Genomic DNA, 24,545 nt, shown 5'->3' with positions numbered 1-24,545 from the left:
TGGGGGGCGGCAGGTAGCCTAGTGGTTAGAGTGGAGGGGTGGCAGGTAGCCTAGTGGTTAGAGTGGAGGGGAGGCAGGTAGCCTAGTGGTTAGAGCGGAGGGGCGGCAGGTAGACTAGTGGTTAGAGCGGAGGGGCGGCAGGTAGTCTAGTGGTTAGAGTGGAGGGGCGGCAGGTAGCCTAGTGGTTAGAGTGGAGGGGAGGCATGTAGCCTAGTGGTTAGAGTGGAGGGGCGGCAGGTAGCCTAGTGGTTAGAGTGGAGGGGCGGCAGGTAGCCTAGTGGTTAGAGTGGAGGGGCGGCAGGTTAGAGTGGAGGGGCGGCAGGTAACCTAGTGGTTAGAGTGGAGGGGCGGCAGGTAGCCTAGTGGTTAGAGTGGAGGGGCGGCAGGTAGCCTAGTGGTTAGAGTGGAGGGGTGGCAGGTAGCCTAGTGGTTAGAGTGGAGGGGAGGCAGGTAGCCTAGTGGTTAGAGCGGAGGGGCGGCAGGTAGACTAGTGGTTAGAGCGGAGGGGCCGCAGGTAGCCTAGTGGTTAGAGCGGAGGGGCGGCAGGTAGCCTAGTGGTTAGAGTGGAGGGGCGGCAGGTAGCCTAGTGGTTAGAGTGGAGGGGCGGCAGGTAGCCTAGTGGTTAGAGTGGAGGGGGGCAGGTAGCCTAGTGGTTAGAGTGGAGGGGGGGCAGGTAGCCTAGTGGTTAGAGTGGAGGAGCGGCAGGTAGCCTAGTGGTTAGAGTGGAGGGGAGGCAGGTAGCCTAGTGGTTAGAGTGGAGGGGAGGCAGGTAGCCTAGTGGTTAGAGTGGAGGGGCGGCAGGTAGCCTAGTGGTTAGAGTGGGGGGGCGGCAGGTAGCCTAGTGGTTAGAGTGGAGGGGCGGCAGGTAGCCTAGTGGTTAGAGTGGAGGGGAGGCAGGTAACCTAGTGGTTAGAGTGGAGGGGCGGCAGGTAGCCTAGTGGTTAGAGTGGAGGGGCGGCAGGTAGCCTAGTGGTTAGAGCGGAGGGCCAGTAACCAAAAGGTTGCAAGATCGAATCCCCGAGCTGACAAGGTAAAAATCTGTCATCCTGAACAAGGCAGTTAACCCGAAAATAAGAATTTGTTCTTAACTGACTTGCCAAGTTAAATAAAGGTGAAATACATTATTTTTTTTTATGATACTGAAGTACATTTTAGCAATTCCATTTACTTTTGATACTTCAGTATATATAAAACCAAATACTTTTAGACTTTTACTCAAGTAGTATTTTACTGGGTGACTTTCACTTTTACTTGAGTAATTTTCTATGAAGGTATCTTTACAATTGAGGTACTTTTTCCACCACTGGATGAAATTGTCCTGTTTGGCTTTACAGTGGAGTTGTTAATACCAGACACAGACTTGGGACCAGGCTAGCCAAAGGAGCAACACTTCACGTTAAGTTGCCCTTCTGTCAAACTACAACTCTCGCTGATAAACAAATAGTATTCAGCTGGACGGATAAGGTTCATGAAACAATGGTTCCATTTTAAAGGGAATGCGCCAAGTTCTAGACATTTCTATATTGACACATGGCAAATATTTTAAGAAGCTTCTGGGCCGTGACAGAGGTAGCATGAATGTTGAGATGACACACACATAAAAGAGATCTATCAGAATGTGACACTAACCAACAGCAGTATTAATGTTCCGGGCCGCTGTATAATTCATTGTGTTTTCACCGTGTTTTGGAATATTGGTGAAATGGAACAAAGACTCTTTATTCCAGGCTAGGCCCAAATGACACTCTATTCACCTATGTAGTGCACTATACAGAGAATAGGGTTCCATTTGGGACGCGTTCTAGGTTGTTCCACTGTCCACAAGGACACGGCAGATTACTCGGGGCCGGGGCCGGGGCCCAGCCATGTAAACACAGGTGTGTCACTTCAGTTCAGCCAGTTGTTATCGTTAAACTTGATCTAGATTCTAATGTTGTTGGACTCAATACTTGGGACTGGATTGTGTATTTATATGTATTTAAGCATTTCAAATATGATGAATCTCATTATTACCAGGTAAATGTGTTAACAGTATATTGTTTCTATGGTGGAAGCTCTAGTCTCGATCTCAGTGTTTTCTGATCGGATGAATTGAGTTGTTTTTATATATTTCAAAAAGAGATAAAACAGAAGATTTTCTGCTGATTTTTAAAAACAGTCCTATGCTGTTTCTCTGGTGCGTAGGAGCTCTACTCTTCGTGGCAGGATCGAGCTCTGCTCTAGTCTCTCTGGTGTTGATGGCATCGTGTCAGTGCACGTCAACATTCACCATCTCCTCTGGGATCGCTGCCAATCACATAAATCCTCCTCACTTTAATTCTCAGTACATTTCCACATGAATGTCGCTGCTGACTGCTTGACTAATAGGCCTTAGGCTATTCATAACAGATTTATTAACACATTCGTATCACGTTTATTAACACATTCGTATCACGTTTATTAACACATTCATAACACATTAACACATTCATAACACATTAACACATTCATAACACATTAACACATTCATAACACATTAACACATTCATAACACATTAACACATTCATAACACATTAACGCATTCATAACACATTAACGCATTTATTAACACATTTATTAACACATTAACACATTCATAACACATTAACACATTCATAACACATTAACACATTCATAACACATTTATTAACACATTCATAACACATTAACACATTCATAACACATTCATAACACATTAACACATTCATAACACATTAACACATTTATTAACACTAACACATTCATAACACATTAACACATGCATAACACATTAACACATTCATAACACATTAACACTAACACATTCATAACACATTAACACATTTATTAACACATTAACACATTCATAACACATTAACACATTTATTAACACATTAACACATTCATAACACATTAACACATTTATTAACACATTCTCTTTATGAACTATGAGTTTGACCCCAAAAGAATTGAGATGTTTTGATGTCAGTCTTTAAAATTAAGGAGAATGTATACACTGAGTTTACAAAACATTAGGAACACCTCTTTCCATGACACAGAACACGTGTCAAAACATTAGGAACACCTCTTTCCATGACACAAAACACGTGTAAAACTCGTTCCATGGAGGGCGGAGTGTTTGCGGGTTTTCACTCCATCCTTGTACTTAATTGATGAATTCAGGTCACTAATTAGTAAGGAACTCCCCTCACCTGGTTGGCTAGGTCTCCCCTCACCTGGTTGTCTAGGTCTCAGTAAGGAACTCTCCTCACCTGGTTGTCTAGGTCTCCCCTCACCTGGTTGTCTAGGTCTCAGTAAGGAACTCTCCTCACCTGGTTGTCTAGGTCTCTCCTCACCTGGTTGTCTAGGTCTCAGTAAGGAACTCCCCTCACCTGGTTGTCTAGGTCTCAGTAAGGAACTCTCCTCACCTGGTTGTCTAGGTCTCAGTAAGGAACTCCCCCTCACCTGGTTGTCTAGGGCTCAGTAAGGAACTCCCCTCATCTGGTTGTCTAGGTCTCAGTAAGGAACTCTCCTCACCTGGTTGTCTAGGTCTCAGTAAGGAACTCCCCTCACCTGGTTGTCTAGGTCTCAGTAAGGATCTCCCCTCACCTGGTTGTCCAGGTCTCAGTAAGGAACGCCCCTCACCTGGTTGTCTAGGTCTCAGTGAGGAACTCTCCTCACCTGGTTGGCTAGGTCTCAGTAAGGAACTCCCCTCACCTGGTTGTCTAGGTCTCAGTAAGGAACTCTCCTCACCTGGTTGTCTAGGTCTCAGTAAGGAACTCCCCTCACCTGGTTGTCTAGGTCTCAGTAAGGAACTCTCCTCACCTGGTTGTCTAGGTCTCAGTAAGGAACTCCCCTCACCTGGTTGTCTAGGTCTCAGTGAGGAACTCTCCTCACCTGGTTGTCTAGGTCTCAGTAAGGAACTCCCCTCACCTGGTTGTCTAGGTCTCAGTAAGGAACTCTCCTCACCTGGTTGTCTAGGTCTCAGTAAGGAACTCCCCTCACCTGGTTGTCTAGGTCTCAGTAAGGAACTCTCCTCACCTGGTTGTCTAGGTCTCAGTAAGGAACTCCCCTCACCTGGTTGGCTAGTTCTTATTTGAAAGGAAAAACCAAAAACCCGCAGACCCTCGATCCTCCGTGGAATGAGTTTGACACCGCTTGATGTAGCTTGGTCTATATCTGTACTTCATTAAACCAGTTGTAGCTTGGTCTATATCTGTACTTCATTAAACCAGTTGTAGCTTGGTCTATATCTATACTTCATTAAACCAGTTGTAGCTTGGTCTATATCTGTACTTCATTAATCCAGTTGTAGCTTGGTCTATATCTGTACTTCATTAAACCAGTTGTAGCTTGGTCTATATCTGTACTTCATTAAACCAGTTGTAGCTTGGTCTATATCTGTACTTCATTAAACCAGTTGTAGCTTGGTCTATATCTGTACTTCATTAAACCAGTTGTAGCTTGGTCTATATCTGTACTTCATTAAACCAGTTGTAGCTTGGTCTATATCTGTACTTCATTAAACCAGTTGTAGCTTGGTCTATATCTGTACTTCATTAAACCAGTTGTAGCTTGGTCTATATCTGTACTTCATTAAACCAGTTGTAGCTTGGTCTATATCTGTACTTCATTAAACCAGTTGTAGCTTGGTCTATATCTGTACTTCATTAAACCAGTTGTAGCTTGGTCTATATCTATACTTCATTAAACCAGTTGTAGCTTGGTCTATATCTGTTAAACCAGTTGTAGCTTGGTCTATATCTGTACTTCATTAAACCAGTTGTAGCTTGGTCTATATCTATACTTCATTAATCCAGGTGTAGCTTGGTCTATATCTGTACTTCATTAAACCAGTTGTAGCTTGGTCTATATCTGTTAAACCAGTTGTAGCTTGGTCTATATCTGTACTTCATTAAACCAGTTGTAGCTTGCTCTATATCTATACTTCATTAAACCAGTTGTAGCTTGGTCTATATCTATACTTCATTAAACCAGTTGTAGCTTGGTCTATATCTGTACTTCATTAAACCAGTTGTAGCTTGGTCTATATCTGTACTTCATTAAACCAGTTGTAGCTTGGTCTATATCTGTACTTCATTAAACCAGTTGTAGCTTGGTCTATATCTGTACTTCATTAAACCAGTTGTAGCTTGGTCTATATCTGTACTTCATTAAACCAGTTGTAGCTTGGTCTATATCTGTACTTCATTAAACCAGTTGTAGCTTGGTCTATATCTGTACTTCATTAAACCAGTTGTAGCTTGGTCTATATCTGTACTTCATTAAACCAGTTGTAGCTTGGTCTATATCTGTACTTCATTAAACCAGTTGTAGCTTGGTCTATATCTGTACTTCATTAAACCAGTTGTAGCTTGGTCTATATCTGTACTTCATTAAACCAGTTGTAGCTTGGTCTATATCAATACTTCATTAAACCAGTTGTAGCTTGGTCTATATCTATACTTCATTAAACCAGTTGTAGCTTGGTCTATATCTATACTTCATTAATCCAGTTGTAGCTTGGTCTATATCTATTAAACCAGTTGTAGCTTGGTCTATATCTGTACTTCATTAAACCAGTTGTATTTTGGTCTATATCAATACTTCATTAAACCAGTTGTATTTTGGTCTATATCAATACTTCATTAAACCAGTTGTATTTTGGTTAATATCTGTACAGTGATAGCAGCATACAGCAGTGATATCAGACTAGAGGTAGAGGTTAGCAGCATACAGCAGTGATATCAGGCTAGATGTTAGCGGCATACAGCAGTGATATCATGCTAGAGGTAGAGGTTAGCAGCATACAGCAGTGATATCAGGCTAGATGTTAGCAGGTTAGCGGCATACAGCAGTGATATCAGGCTAGAGGTAGAGGTTAGCAGCATACAGCAGTGATATCAGGCTAGAGGTAGAGGTTAGCAGCATACAGCAGTGATATCAGGCTAGATGTTAGCAGGTTAGCAGGATACAGCAGTGATATCAGGCTAGAGGTAGAGGTTAGCAGGTTAGCAGCATACAGCAGTGATATCAGGCTAGATGTTAGCAGGATACAGCAGTGATATCAGGCTAGAGGTAGAGGTTAGCAGCATACAGCAGTGATATCAGGCTAGAGGTAGAGGTTAGCAGCATACAGCAGTGATATCAGGCTAGATGTTAGCAGGTTAGCAGGATACAGCAGTGATATCAGGCTAGAGGTAGAGGTTAGCAGGTTAGCAGCATACAGCAGTGATATCAGGCTAGATGTTAGCAGGTTAGCAGGATACAGCAGTGATATCAGGCTAGAGGTAGAGGTTAGCAGCATACAGCAGTGATATCAGGCTAGAGGTAGAGGTTAGCAGCATATGGCAGTGATATCAGGCTCGATGTTAGCAGGTTAGCAGCATACAGCAGTGATATCAGGCTAGATGTTAGCAGGTTAGCAGCATACAGCAGTGATATCAGGCTAGATGTTAGCAGGTTAGCAGCATACGGCAGTGATATCAGGCTAGATGTTAGCAGGTTAGCAGCATACAGAAGTGATATCAGGCTAGATGTTAGCAGGTTAGCAGCATACAGCAGTGATATCAGGCTAGATGTTAGCAGGTTAGCAGCATACAGAAGTGATATCAGGCTAGATGTTAGCAGGTTAGCAGCATACAGCAGTGATATCAGGCTAGATGTTAGCAGCATACAGCAGTGATATCAGGCTAGATGTTAGCAGGTTAGTAGGATACAGCAGGGATATCAGACTAGAGGTAGAGGTTAGCAGCATACAGCAGTGATATCAGGCTAGATGTTAGCAGGTTAGCAGCATACAGCAGTGATATCAGGCTAGAGGTAGAGGTTAGCAGCATACAGCAGGGATATCAGACTAGAGGTAGAGGTTAGCAGCATACAGCAGTGATATCAGGCTAGATGTTAGCAGGTTAGCAGGATACAGCAGTGATATCAGGCTAGAGGTTAGCAGCATACAGCAGTGATATCAGGCTAGATGTTAGCAGGTTAGCAGCATACAGCAGTGATATCAGGCTAGATGTTAGCAGGTTAGCAGCATACAGCAGTGATATCAGGCTAGAGGTAGAGGTTAGCAGCATACAGCAGTGATATCAGGCTAGAGGTAGAGGTTAGCAGCATATGGCAGTGATATCAGGCTAGATGTTAGCAGGTTAGCAGCATACAGCAGTGATATCAGGCTAGATGTTAGCAGGTTAGCAGCATACAGCAGTGATATCAGGCTAGATGTTAGCAGGTTAGCAGCATACGGCAGTGATATCAGGCTAGATGTTAGCAGGTTAGCAGCATACAGAAGTGATATCAGGCTAGATGTTAGCAGGTTAGCAGCATACAGCAGTGATATCAGGCTAGATGTTAGCAGGTTAGCAGCATACAGAAGTGATATCAGGCTAGATGTTAGCAGGTTAGCAGCATACAGCAGTGATATCAGGCTAGATGTTAGCAGGTTAGCAGCATACAGCAGTGATATCAGGCTAGATGTTAGCAGGTTAGTAGGATACAGCAGGGATATCAGACTAGAGGTAGAGGTTAGCAGCATACAGCAGTGATATCAGGCTAGATGTTAGCAGGTTAGCAGCATACAGCAGTGATATCAGGCTAGAGGTAGAGGTTAGCAGCATACAGCAGTGATATCAGGCTAGAGGTAGAGGTTAGCAGCATACAGCAGTGATATCAGGCTAGAGCCAAGACAGTCTGTTAGGTTTAGTCTGCTGAACACCTTCATCTCACGGTGAATGCAGTCATAGAACTAGATCTTCTGTAAAACATCACCTTGATGTATTTTACTTTAATTATCAAGGTCTTCTATGCTCCCCAGTCTCAGTCGGTGGATAGTTTTCGTTAGTTAGCTACTAACCAGTTAAAATGTGATTGTGTGTAACGGCTGTGTGAAGAAGTAGACCAAGGTGCAGCGTGTTGAGTGATCATATTTCATTTTAATCGAGACACTTTGAACAAAGCAAGAAAATGACAGCCAAACAGTTCTTCTGTCAGGTATAACAAAACACTAAACAGAAATTAACTACCCACAAACCCCAAAGGAAAACAGGCTGCCTAAGTATGACTCCCAATCAGCGACAACGATGTACAGCTGTCCCTGATTGAGAGCCATACCAGGCCAAAAACAAAGAAATACAAAGCATAGAAAAAAGGACATAGAATGCCCACCCAAATCAAACCCTAACCAAACCTAAATAGAGACATAAAAAAGGCTTTCTCAGGCCTGGGTGTGACATTGTGTTAATGATGACCAACTTACAGTTCACAGTTTCAGTCTAACTGTGTCTTTCTGTCTCTCTATTTCACAGCTTTCAGTGATGGATGTTAGACCTCAGAGCACTATCTAGAGTTTATCTACACCCTCTTCCTCCTCTTCCTCCTCATCACCATGGACTCCCCTTCTAAGAAGCCCGGTGTGTTGTCCCACCTGCGGCATCGCGCCCAGCCCTTCCTCTCTACCATCCGGCGGGGCAGGAAGAGCCCCAGTAAGACTGAGGTGTGTCCAGAACATGTCTTAAACCACAGGATGAGTTCCTCTGTCCCAGACATCACCCCTACCTCCTCCCTGGTCCAGCAGGACTACCAGACCTACAGCAGCCCCAACACTCCCACCATTAAGACTGTTGTAGACAGAAGACAGGGAGGAAGTGGTAACTCTCACACTGTTAACACGGCCGGGAGTGCTGGGAGCGACGCTGCTCTAAGCAGACTGAGTGTTCCGGTGGCCCAGGTTGATTGGACGTCCCAGGAGTCGGTGTGTAGTGGACACAGTGCTACTCCTTATGAGGAGGAAGAGGAGGACCTACCAGAGGAGAGCCATGCGCAGAGAGCTGCTTCTGCTGGACAGGGGTCAGGGAATTCAGGGGATTCGGAGCTGCAGGACCACACGGGACACTGTAGTGAACACACTACCACTCCCACTGACCTGCACGGCAGAGAGATCCCCTCAGTGGAGATATCAGAGGACGTGACTCAGGTAAACAGGGTTTTACAGCTTAATATGGTGTTTTATGGCTGGTGTTACTATGGCTGGTGTTACTATGGCTGGTGTTACTATGGCTGGTGTTACTATGGCTGGTGTTACTATGGCTGGTGTTACTATGGTGTATTACAGCTGGTGTTACTATGGCTGGTGTTACTATGGTGTATTATGGCTGGTGTTACTATGGTGTATTATGGCTGGTGTTACTATGGTGTATTACGGCTGGTGTTACTATGGCTGGTGTTACTATGGTGTATTATGGCTGGTGTTACTATGGTGTATTACGGCTGGTGTTACTATGGCTGGTGTTACTATGGTGTATTACGGCTGGTGTTACTATGGCTGGTGTTACTATGGTGTATTACGGCTGGTGTTACTATGGTGTATTATGGATGGTGTTACTATGGTGTATTATGGCTGGTGTTACTATGGTGTATTATGGCTGGTGTTACTATGGCTGGTGTTACTATGGTGTATTATGGCTGGTGTTACTATGGTGTATTATGGCTGGTGTTACTATGGTGTATTATGGCTGGTGTTACTATGGTGTATTACGGCTGGTGTTACTATGGTGTATTATGGCTGGTGTTACTATGGTGTATTATGGCTGGTGTTACTATGGTGTATTATGGCTGGTGTTACTATGGCTGGTGTTACTATGGTGTATTATGGCTGGTGTTACTATGGTGTATTACGGCTGGTGTTACTATGGTGTATTATGGCTGGTGTTACTATGGTGTATTATGGCTGGTGTTACTATGGTGTATTATGGCTGGTGTTACTATGGTGTATTATGGCTGGTGTTACTATGGTGTATTACGGCTGGTGTTACTATGGTGTATTATGGCTGGTGTTACTATGGTGTATTACGGCTGGTGTTACTATGGCTGGTGTTACTATGGTGTATTACGGCTGGTGTTACTATGGCTGGTGTTACTATGGTGTATTATGGCTGGTGTTACTATGGTGTATTATGGCTGGTGTTACTATGGTGTATTACAGCTGGTGTTACTATGGTGTATTATGGCTGGTGTTACTATGGTGTATTATGGATGGTGTTACTATGGTGTATTATGGCTGGTGTTACTATGGTGTATTATGGCTGGTGTTACTATGGTGTATTATGGCTGGTGTTACTATGGTGTATTACGGCTGGTGTTACTATGGTGTATTATGGCTGGTGTTACTATGGCTGGTGTTACTATGGTGTATTATGGCTGGTGTTACTATGGTGTATTACGGCTGGTGTTACTATGGCTGGTGTTACTATGGTGTATTATGGCTGGTGTTACTATGGTGTATTATGGCTGGTGTTACTATGGTGTATTACGGCTGGTGTTACTATGGCTGGTGTTACTATGGTGTATTATGGCTGGTGTTACTATGGTGTATTACAGCTGGTGTTACTATGGTGTATTACAGCTGGTGTTACTATGGTGTATTATGGCTGGTGTTACTATGGTGTATTATGGCTGGTGTTACTATGGTGTATTATGACTGGTGTTACTATGGTGTATTATGGCTGGTGTTACTATGGTGTATTATGGCTGGTGTTACTATGGTGTGTTACTATGGTGTATTATGGCTGGTGTTACTATGGTGTATTACGGCTGGTGTTACTATGGCTGGTGTTACTATGGTGTATTATGGCTGGTGTTACTATGGTGTATTATGGATGGTGTTACTATGGTGTATTATGGCTGGTGTTACTATGGTGTATTATGGCTGGTGTTACTATGGCTGGTGTTACTATGGTGTATTATGGCTGGTGTTACTATGGTGTATTATGGATGGTGTTACTATGGTGTATTATGGATGGTGTTACTATGGTGTATTATGGCTGGTGTTACTATGGTGTATTACGGCTGGTGTTACTATGGTGTATTATGGATGGTGTTACTATGGTGTATTACGGCTGGTGTTACTATGGCTGGTGTTACTATGGTGTATTATGGATGGTGTTACTATGGTGTATTATGGCTGGTGTTACTATGGTGTATTACGGCTGGTGTTACTATGGTGTATTATGGATGGTGTTACTATGGTGTATTACGGCTGGTGTTACTATGGCTGGTGTTACTATGGTGTATTATGGCTGGTGTTACTATAGTGTATTACGGCTGGTGTATTATGGCTGGTGTTACTATGGTGTATTACGGCTGGTGTTACTATGGCTGGTGTTACTATGGTGTATTATGGCTGGTGTTACTATGGTGTATTATGGCTGGTGTTACTATGGTGTATTATGGCTGGTGTTACTATGGTGTATTATGGATGGTGTTACTATGGTGTATTATGGCTGGTGTTACTATGGTGTATTATGGCTGGTGTTACTATGGTGTATTATGGCTGGTGTTACTATGGTGTATTACGGCTGGTGTTACTATGGCTGGTGTTACTATGGTGTATTATGGCTGGTGTTACTATGGTGTATTACGGCTGGTGTTACTATGGCTGGTGTTACTATGGTGTATTATGGCTGGTGTTACTATAGTGTATTACGGCTGGTGTATTATGGCTGGTGTTACTATGGTGTATTACGGCTGGTGTTACTATGGCTGGTGTTACTATGGTGTATTATGGCTGGTGTTACTATGGTGTATTATGGCTGGTGTTACTATGGTGTATTATGGATGGTGTTACTATGGTGTATTATGGCTGGTGTTACTATGGTGTATTATGGCTGGTGTTACTATGGTGTATTACAGCTGGTGTTACTATGGTGTATTATGGCTGGTGTTACTATGGTGTATTATGGATGGTGTTACTATGGTGTATTACAGCTGGTGTTACTATGGCTGGTGTTACTATGGTGTATTATGGCTGGTGTTACTATGGTGTATTATGGCTGGTGTTACTATGGTGTATTACAGCTGGTGTTACTATGGCTGGTGTTACTATGGTGTATTATGGCTGGTGTTACTATGGTGTATTATGGCTGGTGTTACTATGGTGTATTACGGCTGGTGTTACTATGGCTGGTGTTACTATGGTGTATTATGGCTGGTGTTACTATAGTGTATTACGGCTGGTGTATTATGGCTGGTGTTACTATGGTGTATTACGGCTGGTGTTACTATGGTGTATTACGGCTGGTGTTACTATGGCTGGTGTTACTATGGTGTATTATGGCTGGTGTTACTATGGTGTATTATGGATGGTGTTACTATGGTGTATTACAGCTGGTGTTACTATGGCTGGTGTTACTATGGTGTATTATGGCTGGTGTTACTATGGTGTATTATGGCTGGTGTTACTATGGTGTATTACAGCTGGTGTTACTATGGCTGGTGTTACTATGGTGTATTATGGCTGGTGTTACTATGGTGTATTATGGCTGGTGTTACTATGGTGTATTACGGCTGGTGTTACTATGGCTGGTGTTACTATGGTGTATTATGGCTGGTGTTACTATAGTGTATTACGGCTGGTGTATTATGGCTGGTGTTACTATGGTGTATTACGGCTGGTGTTACTATGGTGTATTACGGCTGGTGTTACTATGGCTGGTGTTACTATGGTGTATTACAGCTGGTGTTACTATGGTGTATTACGGATGGTGTTACTATGGTGTATTATGGCTGGTGTTACTATGGTGTATTACGGCTGGTGTTACTATGGTGTATTATGGCTGGTGTTACTATGGTGTATTATGGCTGGTGTTACTATGGCTGGTGTTACTATGGTGTATTATGGCTGGTGTTACTATGGTGTATTATGGCTGGTGTTACTATGGTGTATTACGGCTGGTGTTACTATGGTGTATTATGGCTGGTGTTACTATGGTGTATTACGGCTGGTGTTACTATGGTGTATTATGGCTGGTGTTACTATGGTGTATTATGGCTGGTGTTACTATGGCTGGTGTTACTATGGTGTATTACGGCTGGTGTTACTATGGTGTATTACGGCTGGTGTTACTATGGCTGGTGTTACTATGGTGTATTATGGCTGGTGTTACTATGGTGTATTATGGCTGGTGTTACTATGGTGTATTATGGCTGGTGTATTATGGCTGGTGTTACTATGGTCTGATTGAAGTCATTTGCTTTGATATTTTCTCCTCGTGACCATTTCTTGATCTCAGTCAGTCTTGATTGGACATGGTTTTACTATAATATTAAATGGATTCAGATAGTCAGGTTTATTAAATATGATTTAGCCCTGCAGTGTTTAAAGCTTAAAATGGATATTAAAGAACTGATTGGGTCTCTACTTGACACCAACAAACATCCCATAATATCTGGCCCTCTGCTCTCCCTAAAACATGGCATTGAACGGTTCAGCAGACTGTTAACCCTCCATAACTGGCTACCAGACTATTACAGCTCTGTGGGTGGGACATTTACTGACTATTCTGATAGCTTCTGGTAACAAAGCTCGTGTTATATAAGGAGGATGGGATCCACCCAAGTCATGTGTGTTCCCGGATCCTTTCACAGCACTATAAGGCTGCGTTGAGACAAGACTTATCAATGACCCCAAACCCAGCCCAGTTAATCCCTACCGTTGTGTTTGCTGAGTCATCCATAATTCTTCAGCAAATGTACATTATTCCAGGGACGTTGGAAGACATAATGCAAGTAACCTAATTTCTGTCCCTCTTTACTGCCATGAATGTCTCTGCTGATCCTACAGCTGTTGTGTACAGTAATCATACGCCTATGAACCAGAGTTATACTGTTAAAACTGAGGCGGTGTGCACTAGTAGGAAGTCCACTGTGTGCAGCTCACCCTGCACTAACATAAATAACCTGAGCATGTCTACCTCTGCTAAGCTTCCCATGTAAAGCAAGAAAAACAATCAAGCATCACAGAAAAGTGCTAAAAATCACCCACATTTAACATATGTAGCTTAAGAAACAAGGTTCATGAAATCAATAACTTGCTTGTAACAGATGACATTCATATTCTGAAACTCACATAGATAATACCTTTGATAATACAGGGGTAGCAATACATGGTTATAACATCTACCGAAAAGACAGAAATGCCAATGGTGGAGGTGTGGCTGTTTATATTCAGAACCACATTCCTGTAAAACTTAGAGAGGATCTCATGTTAAATACTGTTGAAGTAATATGGCTACAGGTTCATCTGCCTCACCTAAAGCCCATTCTGGTGGGAAGCTGCTATAGACCACCAAGTGCTAACAGTGTGTGAAATGCTTGATCATGCATGTGATATCAACATAGAAGTATATTTTCTGGGTGATTTAAATGTTGACTGGCTTTCGTCAGGCTGCCCAGTCAAGAGAAAGCTTCAAACTGTAACCTGGTTCAGGTTATCAGTCAACCTACCAGGGTAGTTACAAACAGAACAGGAATGAAATCAACAGTATGTATTGATCAATTTCTCTCGGCTAATCATCAGTTATTTGTGTAAGTGCTGTGCTTGTTGAATGTCGTTCCCTATAAGCGTGCTGAAAGTCTGTTGTCAATTTGTTTACTGTGAAATAGCATTGTATCTGGTCAAACACAGCTCAGCTCCTTCATTCATTAAATCAGATGGTTCATTCATCACAAAACCCACTGATATTACCAACTACAAACACAGCTCAGCTCCTTCATTCATTAAATCAGATGGTTCATTCATCACAAAACCCACTGATATTACCAACTACTTCAATGATTATGTTCATTGGTCAGATTAGTAAACTTAGGGATGACATGCCAGCAACAAACACTGACATTACACATCCAAGTAGATCTGACCAAATTATGAAAGACGAGCGTTTCATAAAGTCAGTGTGGAAGAGGTGAAAACAATGATTGTTGTCTATCAACAATGACAAGCCACCGGGGTCTGACAACCTGGATGGAAAATGACTGAGGATAATAGCAGATTATATTGCCACTCCTATTTACCATATATTCAATTTAAACCGACTAGAGAGCGTGTGGCCTCAGGCCTGGAGGGAAGCTAAAGTTATTCCACTACTGTCACGTCTACTCCCGCTCCCCCTCTCCGGTGCTCGTTACGCTCACCTGCGCCTCACGACACTCACCTGGACTCCATCCCCTTCCTGATTACTTCCCCTAAATCCTTCACTCCCATTGGTTCATTCCCCAGGTGTTACTGTTCCTGTGTTTCATCAGACTCACCTGGACTCCATCCCCTTCCTGATGACTTCCCCTAAATCCTTCACTCCCATTGGTTCATTCCCCAGGTGTTACTGTTCCTGTGTTTCATCAGACTCACCTGGACTCCATCCCCTTCCTGATTACCTCCCCTAAATCCTTCACTCCCATTGGTTCATTCCCCAGGTGTTACTGTTCCTGTGTTTCATCAGACTCACCTGGACTCCATCCCCTTCCTGATGACCTCCCCTAAATCCTTCACTCCCATTGGTTCATTCCCCAGGTGTTACTGTTCCTGTGTTTCATGTCTGTACGCTACTTGTGTTTCTTGTTTTGTTCCGTGTTCCGTTATTTATTAAATTCACTTCCTGTACTTTCTTCCTGATTCTTAGCGTACACGTTACACCTACCCAAGAATAGTAAAGCCTCCTTTACTGGCTCAAATAGCCAACCAATCAGCCTATTACCAACCCTTAGTAAACTTCTTTTTTTTAAAAAAGGTGTTTGACCAGATACAATGCTATTTCACAGTAAACAAATTGACAACAGACTTTCAGCACGCTTATAGGGAACGACATTCAACAAACACAGCACTTACACAAATAACTGATGATTGGCTGAGAGAAATTGATGTGGGGGCTGTTTTGTTAGACTTCAGTACAGCTTTTGGCTTTACACCCCCTGCTCTGAGTAAAGCCATAAACACATGTGTTATGGCTTTACACCCCCTGCTCTGAGTAAAGCCAGAGTGTCTATGTATGCGGATGACTCAACACTGTACACATCAGCTACTACAGCGACTGAAATGACTGCAACACTCAACGAAGAGCTGCAGTTAGTTTCAGAATGGGTGGCAAGGAATAAGTTAGTCCTAAATATTTCCAAAACTAAAAGCATTGTATTTGGGACAAATCATTCACTAAACCCTAAACCTCAACTACATCTCATAATGAATAATGTGGACATTTAGCAAGTTGAGGAGACTAAACTGCTTGGAGTAACACTGGATTGTAAACTGTTATGGTCAAAACATATTGATACAACAGTAGCTAAGATGGGGAGAAGTCTGTCCATAATAAAGCGCTGCTCTGCCTTCTTAACAACACTATCAACAAGGCAGGTCCTACAGGCCCTAGTTTCTAACTTCTTAACAACACTATCAACAAGGCAGGTCCTACAGGCCCTAGTTTCTACCTTCTTAACAACACTATCAACAAGGCAGGTCCTACAGGCCCTAGTTTCTACCTTCTTAACAGCACTATCAACAAGGCAGGTCCTACAGGCCCTAGTTTCTACCTTCTTAACAACACTATCAAAAAGGCAGGTCCTACAGGCCCTAGTTTCTACCTTCTTAACAACACTATCAACAAGGCAGGTCCTACAGGCCCTAGTTTCTACCTTCTTAACAGCACTATCAACAAGGCAGGTCCTACAGGCCCTAGTTTCTACCTTCTTAACAACACTATCAACAAGGCAGGTCCTACAGGCCCTAGTTTCTACCTTCTTAACAGCACTATCAACAAGGCAGGTCCTACAGGCCCTAGTTTCTACCTTCTTAACAACACTATCAACAAGGCAGGTCCTACAGGCCCTAGTTTCTACCTTCTTAACAACACTATCAACAAGGCAGGTCCTACAGGCCCTAGTTTCTACCTTCTTAACAACACTATCAACAAGGCAGGTCCTACAGGCCCTAGTTTCTACCTTCTTAACAACACTATCAACAAGGCAGGTCCTACAGGCCCTAGTTTCTACCTTCTTAACAACACTATCAACAAGGCAGGTCCTACAGGCCCTAGTTTTGTCTCACCTGGACTACTGTTCAGTCGTGTGGTCAGGTGCCACAAAGAGGGACTTAGGAAAATTGCATTTGTCTCAGAACAGGGCAGCACGGCTGGCCCTTGGATGTACACAGAGAGATAATATTAAAGTATTTTGACATGCATAATATTAACTTGTATTGCTGCACAAATCCCAATATTGTGGAGCGCCTCCTCTAACAGTATGAATTAGGCTGTTTGAGAAGGTTTGAATCCTAAGAAACCTGCATACACATTGTTGGAAGTACAATAGACCAACACAGCTACTGTCGTCCAAGCTGTGTGCTGTAAAACCTTGGTAGAGCATGGGTGGAGTAGCCATTGTGGTGCTGTGAAACCTTGGTAGAGCATGGGTGGAGTAGGCATTGTGGTGCTGTGAAACCTTGGTAGAGCATGGGTGGAGTAGGCATTGTGGTGCTGTATAACCTTGGTAGAGCATGGGTGGAGTAGCCATTGTGGTGCTGTGAAACCCTTGGTAGAGCATGGGTGGAGTAGGCATTGTGGTGCTGTAAAACCTTGGTAGAGCATGGGTGGAGTAGGCATTGTGGTGCTGTGAAAACCTTGGTAGAGCATGGGTGGAGTAGGCATTGTGATGCTGTGAAACCTTGGTAGAGCATGGGTGGAGTAGGCATTGTGGTGCTGTAGAGCATGGGTGGAGTAGGCATTGTGGTGCTGTAAAACCTTGGTAGAGCATGGGTGGAGTAGGCATTGTGGTGCTGTGAAACCTTGGTAGAGCATGGGTGGAGTAGGCATTGTGGTGCTGTAAAACCTTGGTAGAGCATGGGTGGAGTAGGCATTGTGGTGCTGTGAAACCCTTGATAGAGCATGGGTGGAGTAGGCATTGTGGTGCTGTAAAACCTTGGTAGAGCATGGGTGGAGTAGGCATTGTGGTGCTGTAAAACCTTGGTAGAGCATGGGTGGAGTAGGCATTGTGGTGCTGTAAAACCTTGGTAGAGCATGGGTGGAGTAGGCAATGTGGTGCTGTGAAACCTTGGTAGAGCATGGGTGGAGTAGGCATTGTGGTGCTGGGAAACCTTGGTAGAGCATGGGTGGAGTAGGCATTGTGGTGCTGTGAAACCCTTGGTAGAGCATGGGTGGAGTAGGCATTGTGGTGCTGTAAAACCTTGGTAGAGCATGGGTGGAGTAGGCATTGTGGTGCTGTGAAAACCTTGGTAGAGCATGGGTGGAGTAGGCATTGTGGTGCTGTGAAACCTTGGTAGAGCATGGGTGGAGTAGGCATTGTGGTGCTGTAGAGCATGGGTGGAGTAGGCATTGTGGTGCTGTAAAACCTTGGTAGAGCATGGGTGGAGTAGGCATTGTGGTGCTGTGAAACCTTGGTAGAGCATGGGTGGAGTAGGCATTGTGGTGCTGTAAAACCTTGGTAGAGCATGGGTGGAGTAGGCATTGTGGTGCTGTAAAACCTTGGTAGAGCATGGGTGGAGTAGGCATTGTGGTGCTGTAAAACCTTGGTAGAGCATGGGTGGAGTAGGCATTGTGGTGCTGTAAAACCTTGGTAGAGCATGGGTGGAGTAGGCATTGTGGTGCTGTGAAACCCTTGGTAGAGCATGGGTGGAGTAGGCATTGTGGTGCTGTAAAACCTTGGTAGAGCATGGGTGGAGTAGGCATTGTGGTGCTGTGAAACCTTGGTAGAGCATTGGTGGAGTAGGCATTGTGGTGCTGTATAACCTTGGTAGAGCATGGGTGGAGTAGGCATTGTGGTGCTGTGAAACCTTGGTAGAGCATGGGTGGAGTAGGCATTGTGGTGCTGTGAAACCTTGGTAGAGCATGGGTGGAGTAGGCATTGTGGTGCTGTGAAACCTTGGTAGAGCATGGGTGGAGTAGGCATTGTGGTGCTGTGAAACCTTGGTAGAGCATGGGTGGAGTAGGCATTGTGGTGCTGTGAAAACCTTGGTAGAGCATGGGTGGAGTAGGCATTGTGATGCTGTGAAACCTTGGTAGAGCATGGGTGGAGTAGGCATTGTGGTGCTGTAGAGCATGGGTGGAGTAGGCATTGTGGTGCTGTAAAACCTTGGTAGAGCATGGGTGGAGTAGGCATTGTGGTGCTGTGAAACCTTGGTAGAGCATGGGTGGAGTAGGCATTGTGGTGCTGTAAAACCTTGGTAGAGCATGGGTGGAGTAGGCATTGTGGTGCTGTGAAACCCTTGATAGAGCATGGGTGGAGTAGGCATTGTGGTGCTGTAAAACCTTGGTAGAGCATGGGTGGAGTAGGCATTGTGGTGCTGTAAAACCTTGGTAGAGCATGGGTGGAGTAGGCATTGTGGTGCTGTAAAACCTTGGTAGAGCATGGGTGGAGTAGGCAATGTGGTGCTGTGAAACCTTGGTAGAGCATGGGTGGAGTAGGCATTGTGGTGCTGGGAAACCTTGGTAGAGCATGGGTGGAGTAGGCATTGTGGTGCTGTGAAACCCTTGGTAGAGCATGGGTGGAGTAGGCATTGTGGTGCTGTAAAACCTTGGTAGAGCATGGGTGGAGTAGGCATTGTGGTGCTGTGAAAACCTTGGTAGAGCATGGGTGGAGTAGGCATTGTGGTGCTGTGAAACCTTGGTAGAGCATGGGTGGAGTAGGCATTGTGGTGCTGTAGAGCATGGGTGGAGTAGGCATTGTGGTGCTGTAAAACCTTGGTAGAGCATGGGTGGAGTAGGCATTGTGGTGCTGTGAAACCTTGGTAGAGCATGGGTGGAGTAGGCATTGTGGTGCTGTAAAACCTTGGTAGAGCATGGGTGGAGTAGGCATTGTGGTGCTGTAAAACCTTGGTAGAGCATGGGTGGAGTAGGCATTGTGGTGCTGTAAAACCTTGGTAGAGCATGGGTGGAGTAGGCATTGTGGTGCTGTAAAACCTTGGTAGAGCATGGGTGGAGTAGGCATTGTGGTGCTGTGAAACCCTTGGTAGAGCATGGGTGGAGTAGGCATTGTGGTGCTGTGAAACCTTGGTAGAGCATGGGTGGAGTAGGCATTGTGGTGCTGTAAAACCTTGGTAGAGCATGGGTGGAGTAGGCATTGTGGTGCTGTGAAACCTTGGTAGAGCATTGGTGGAGTAGGCATTGTGGTGCTGTGTAACCTTGGTAGAGCATGGGTGGAGTAGGCATTGTGGTGCTGTGAAACCTTGGTAGAGCATGGGTGGAGTAGGCATTGTGGTGCTGTGAAACCTTGGTAGAGCATGGGTGGAGTAGGCATTGTGGTGCTGTGAAACCTTGGTAGAGCATGGGTGGAGTAGGCATTGTGGTGCTGTGAAACCTTGGTAGAGCATGGGTGGAGTAGGCATTGTGGTGCTGTGAAACCCTTGGTAGAGCATGGGTGGAGTAGGCATTGTGGTGCTGTGAAACCTTGGTAGAGCATGGGTGGAGTAGGCATTGTGGTGCTGTGAAAACCTTGGTAGAGCATGGGTGGAGTAGGCATTGTGGTGCTGTGAAACCTTGGTAGAGCATGGGTGGAGTAGGCATTCTGGTGCTGTGAAACCCTTGGTAGAGCATGGGTGGAGTAGGCATTGTGGTGCTGTATAACCTTGGTAGAGCATGGGTGGAGTAGGCATTGTGGTGCTGTGAAACCTTGGTAGAGCATGGGTGGAGTAGGCATTGTGGTGCTGTAGAGCATGGGTGGAGTAGGCATTGTGGTGCTGTGAAACCTTGGTAGAGCATGGGTGGAGTAGCCATTGTGGTGCTGTGAAACCTTGGTAGAGCATGGGTGGAGTAGGCATTGTGGTGCTGTAAAACCTTGGTAGAGCATGGGTGGAGTAGGCATTGTGGTGCTGTGAAACCTTGGTAGAGCATTGGTGGAGTAGGCATTGTGGTGCTGTATAACCTTGGTAGAGCATGGGTGGAGTAGGCATTGTGGTGCTGTGAAACCTTGGTAGAGCATGGGTGGAGTAGGCATTGTGGTGCTGTGAAACCTTGGTAGAGCATGGGTGGAGTAGGCATTGTGGTGCTGTGAAACCTTGGTAGAGCATGGGTGGAGTAGGCATTGTGGTGCTGTGAAACCTTGGTAGAGCATGGGTGGAGTAGGCATTGTGGTGCTGTGAAACCCTTGGTAGAGCATGGGTGGAGTAGGCATTGTGGTGCTGTGAAACCTTGGTAGAGCATGGGTGGAGTAGGCATTGTGGTGCTGTGAAAACCTTGGTAGAGCATCGGTGGAGTAGGCATTGTGGTGCTGTGAAACCTTGGTAGAGCATGGGTGGAGTAGGCATTGTGGTGCTGTGAAACCTTGGTAGAGCATGGGTGGAGTAGGCATTCTGGTGCTGTGAAACCCTTGGTAGAGCATGGGTGGAGTAGGCATTGTGGTGCTGTATAACCTTGGTAGAGCATGGGTGGAGTAGGCATTGTGGTGCTGTGAAACCTTGGTAGAGCATGGGTGGAGTAGGCATTGTGGTGCTGTAAAACCTTGGTAGAGCATGGGTGGAGTAGGCATTGTGGTGCTGTGAAACCTTGGTAGAGCATGGGTGGAGTAGGCATTGTGGTGCTGTAAAACCCTTGGTAGAGCATGGGTGGAGTAGGCATTGTGGTGCTGTGAAACCTTGGTAGAGCATGGGTGGAGTAGGCAATGTGGTGATGTATAACCTTGGTAGAGCATGGGTGGAGTAGGCATTGTGGTGCTGTAAAACCCTTGGTAGAGCATGGGTGGAGTAGGCATTGTGGTGCTGTGAAACCTTGGTAGAGCATGGGTGGAGTAGGCATTGTGGTGCTGTGAAACCTTGGTAGAGCATGGGTGGAGTAGGCATTGTGGTGCTGTGAAACCTTGGTAGAGCATGGGTGGAGTAGGCAATGTGGTGCTCATGTGAATTTGCTTTACTTTTTCAGCTTCAGACCAGTGCCCACTTCTCAGTTAAAGCATAGTTTTTTATATATAGTATACATGTGGTATGAGAGCATTAACATGTCAGTATGGTGCTGTCGTTATTCAATCTATCCATTATATATCTATTATACATGTGGTATGGAAGCATTGATGCATTATCAGGACATAACCACATGCTTCTTAGCCTGGTCCCAGATCTGTTGAATTAACCACGTGATTCTTAGCCTGGTCCCAGATCTGTTGAATTAACCACGTGATTCTTAGCCTGGTCCCAGATCTGTTGAATTAACCACGTGATTCTTAGCCTGGTCCCAGATCTGTTGAATTAACCACGTGATTCTTAGCCTGGTCCCAGATCTGTTGAATTAACCACGTGATTCTTATCCTGGATCCAGATCTGTTGAATTAACCACGTGATTCTTAGCCTGGTCCCAGATCTGTTGAATTAACCACGTGATTCTTAGCCTGGTCCCAGATCTGTTGAATTAACCACGTGATTCTTAGCCTGGTCCCAGATCTGTTGAATTAACCACGTGATTCTTAGCCTGGTCCCAGATCTGTTGAATTAACCACGTGATTCTTAGCCTGGTCCCAGATCTGTTGAATTAACCACGTGATTCTTAGCCTGGTCCCAGATCTGTTGAATTAACCACGTGATTCTTAGCCTGGTCCCAGATCTGTTGAATTAACCACGTGATTCTTAGCCTGGTCCCAGATCTGTTGAATTAACCACGTGATTCTTAGCCTGGTCCCAGATCTGTTTGTGCGATCATTCCAACTCCTTGTCATGTTCGGGAGAATGGAAGGATCTCACAGGCAGACTGGTACTCAGCTTACATGGTTCTGGTGTTGTGAAAAGACACAAGGACACAGAAAAAAAGTCTGAGTAAAGTCATGAGGAAAAAAGACATGGTCCGAATGACTGATAGACTCAAGGTGATGACGTCCGTTTCAGGAGCCTTGAGTTTTTAAAACAAACAGTCCAAATCTATCCCAGCCCACAACACCATGCTCTACCAACTGAAGGGAAGGCAGACTGATGACCTCTGGGTGGGGCCGAGGTCAAAACAAACAGTCCAAATCTATCCCAGCCCACAACACCATGCTCTACCAACTGAAGGGAAGGCAGACTGATGACCTCTGGGTGGGGCCGAGGTCAAAACAAACAGTCCAAATCTATCCCAGCCCACTAAAGATCTGCAAGGTTATCTTAAACACACACCCTAATGTTTGTTTGGTTAAACCAGTGTTCAACAACACTAACTCAATATTTAAAGCAGTAAATCATTAGTTAGTTCTGTACTGGGTGTGTTACAGTATGGTTAGAAACTACATCTGATGTGTATGGAATACTGTAGTAGTAGTAGTAGTAGTAGTAGTAATCTGATGTGTATGGAACACTATAGTAGTAGTAGTGGTAGTAGTAATCTGATGTGTATTGAACACTATAGTAGTAGTAGTAGTAGTAGTAATCTGATGTGTATTGAACACTGTAGTAGTAGTAGTAGTAGTAGTAGTAGTAGTAGTAGTAGTAGTAGTAGTAGTAGTAGTAGTAATCTGATGTGTATTGAACACTGTAGTAGTAGTAGTAGTAGTAGTAGTAGTAGTAGTAGTAGTAATCTGATGTGTATTGAACACTGTAGTTGTAGTAGTAGTAGTAGTAGTAGTAGTAGTAGTAGTAGTCAGTACAGCAGCAGTAGTTTGTCAGTTTCGTGTCTTTGGCATCATTAAAGGTGAAGACTTATTTCATCAAATCACTTCTCTGTAATTATTAATACGTGATTAAAATAATCATGTTCATTTAATTAACTAGGAATTCGGGGCACCAAGGAAAATCTTCAGATTACAAAGTTTTATAAATTTCCGAAGATAACTCATATATTTTATAAACCTGATCAATTAGTCTTCTATTAATGAATTATTCTTTACCTCAAGTTAGTCTCATCTCAAACGCCGTAGAATTGTTGTTTATCTGCACGAACCCAGCCTTAACCAAATGGCGTATGGATGATACGCCATTTGGCTTAATCATTTATTTACTAACTAACGAAATAATCACAGAAATACATAAACCGACAAACAGTAGATATGGAAGATTCCCTAGTGGGCTGAGCCGATCTGACGGCTTGGTGGACAAAGGGAAGTGGGTGTGGACTGAGAAAGGAGCGGGAAAGACAGATGGGATCACTGCACACAGGTGATCATTATATTCATTGAAATGCTAATCCTTTGCACATGAAAGCTCACTCATTCAGGAATAATTGCAATCGCTATATTTACGCCCATATGTCGTTGTGAGCTTCTCTGTTGGAATCGTCGGTCCGTCGGCTGGAGAGTCAGTTCAGAGCTTCTCTGTTGGAATCGTCGGTCCGTCGGCTGGAGAGTCAGTTCAGAGCTTCTCTGTTGGAATCGTCGGTACGTCGGCTGGAGAGTCAGTTCAGAGCTTCTCTGTTGGAATCGTCGGTCCGTCTGCTGGAGAGTCAGTTCAGAGCTTCTCTGTTGGAATCGTCGGTCCGTCTGCTGGAGAGTCAGTTCAGAGCTTCTCTGTTGGAATCGTCGGTCCGTCTGCTGGAGAGTCAGTTCAGAGCTTCTCTGTTGGAATCGTCGGTCCGTCTGCTGGAGAGTCAGTTCAGAGCTTCTCTGTTGGAATCGTCGGTCCGTCTGCTGGAGAGTCAGTTCAGAGCTTCTCTGTTGGAATCGTCGGTCCGTCTGCTGGAGAGTCAGTTCAGAGCTTCTCTGTTGGAATCGTCGGTCCGTCTGCTGGAGAGTCAGTTCAGAGCTTCTCTGTTGGAATCGTCGGTCCGTCTGCTGGAGAGTCAGTTCAGAGCTTCTCTGTTGGAATCGTCGGTCCGTCTGCTGG

At 44.6% G+C, this 24,545-nt stretch overlaps 1 protein-coding gene across 1 annotated transcript in view; it reads left to right on the top strand.

Annotated features, from left to right (window-relative positions):
* The window catches only part of LOC106593833 (multiple C2 and transmembrane domain-containing protein 2-like), an 88,914-nt gene that overhangs the window by 17,873 nt on the left and 46,496 nt on the right, over positions 1–24,545 (top strand). Inside the window, 1 exon segment of the mRNA XM_045708270.1 lies at positions 8,305–8,972. Within this exon segment, the coding sequence (XP_045564226.1) occupies positions 8,385–8,972 (588 nt within the window). The 5' untranslated portion in view covers positions 8,305–8,384.

Source organism: Salmo salar, chromosome ssa26 (genome assembly GCF_905237065.1).
Source record: "Salmo salar chromosome ssa26, Ssal_v3.1, whole genome shotgun sequence".
In the NCBI taxonomy this organism is placed as follows: domain Eukaryota; kingdom Metazoa; phylum Chordata; class Actinopteri; order Salmoniformes; family Salmonidae; genus Salmo; species Salmo salar.
The sequence above is the reverse complement of the archived record's forward strand: the minus strand, read 5'-3'. Positions and strand labels throughout refer to the sequence as shown.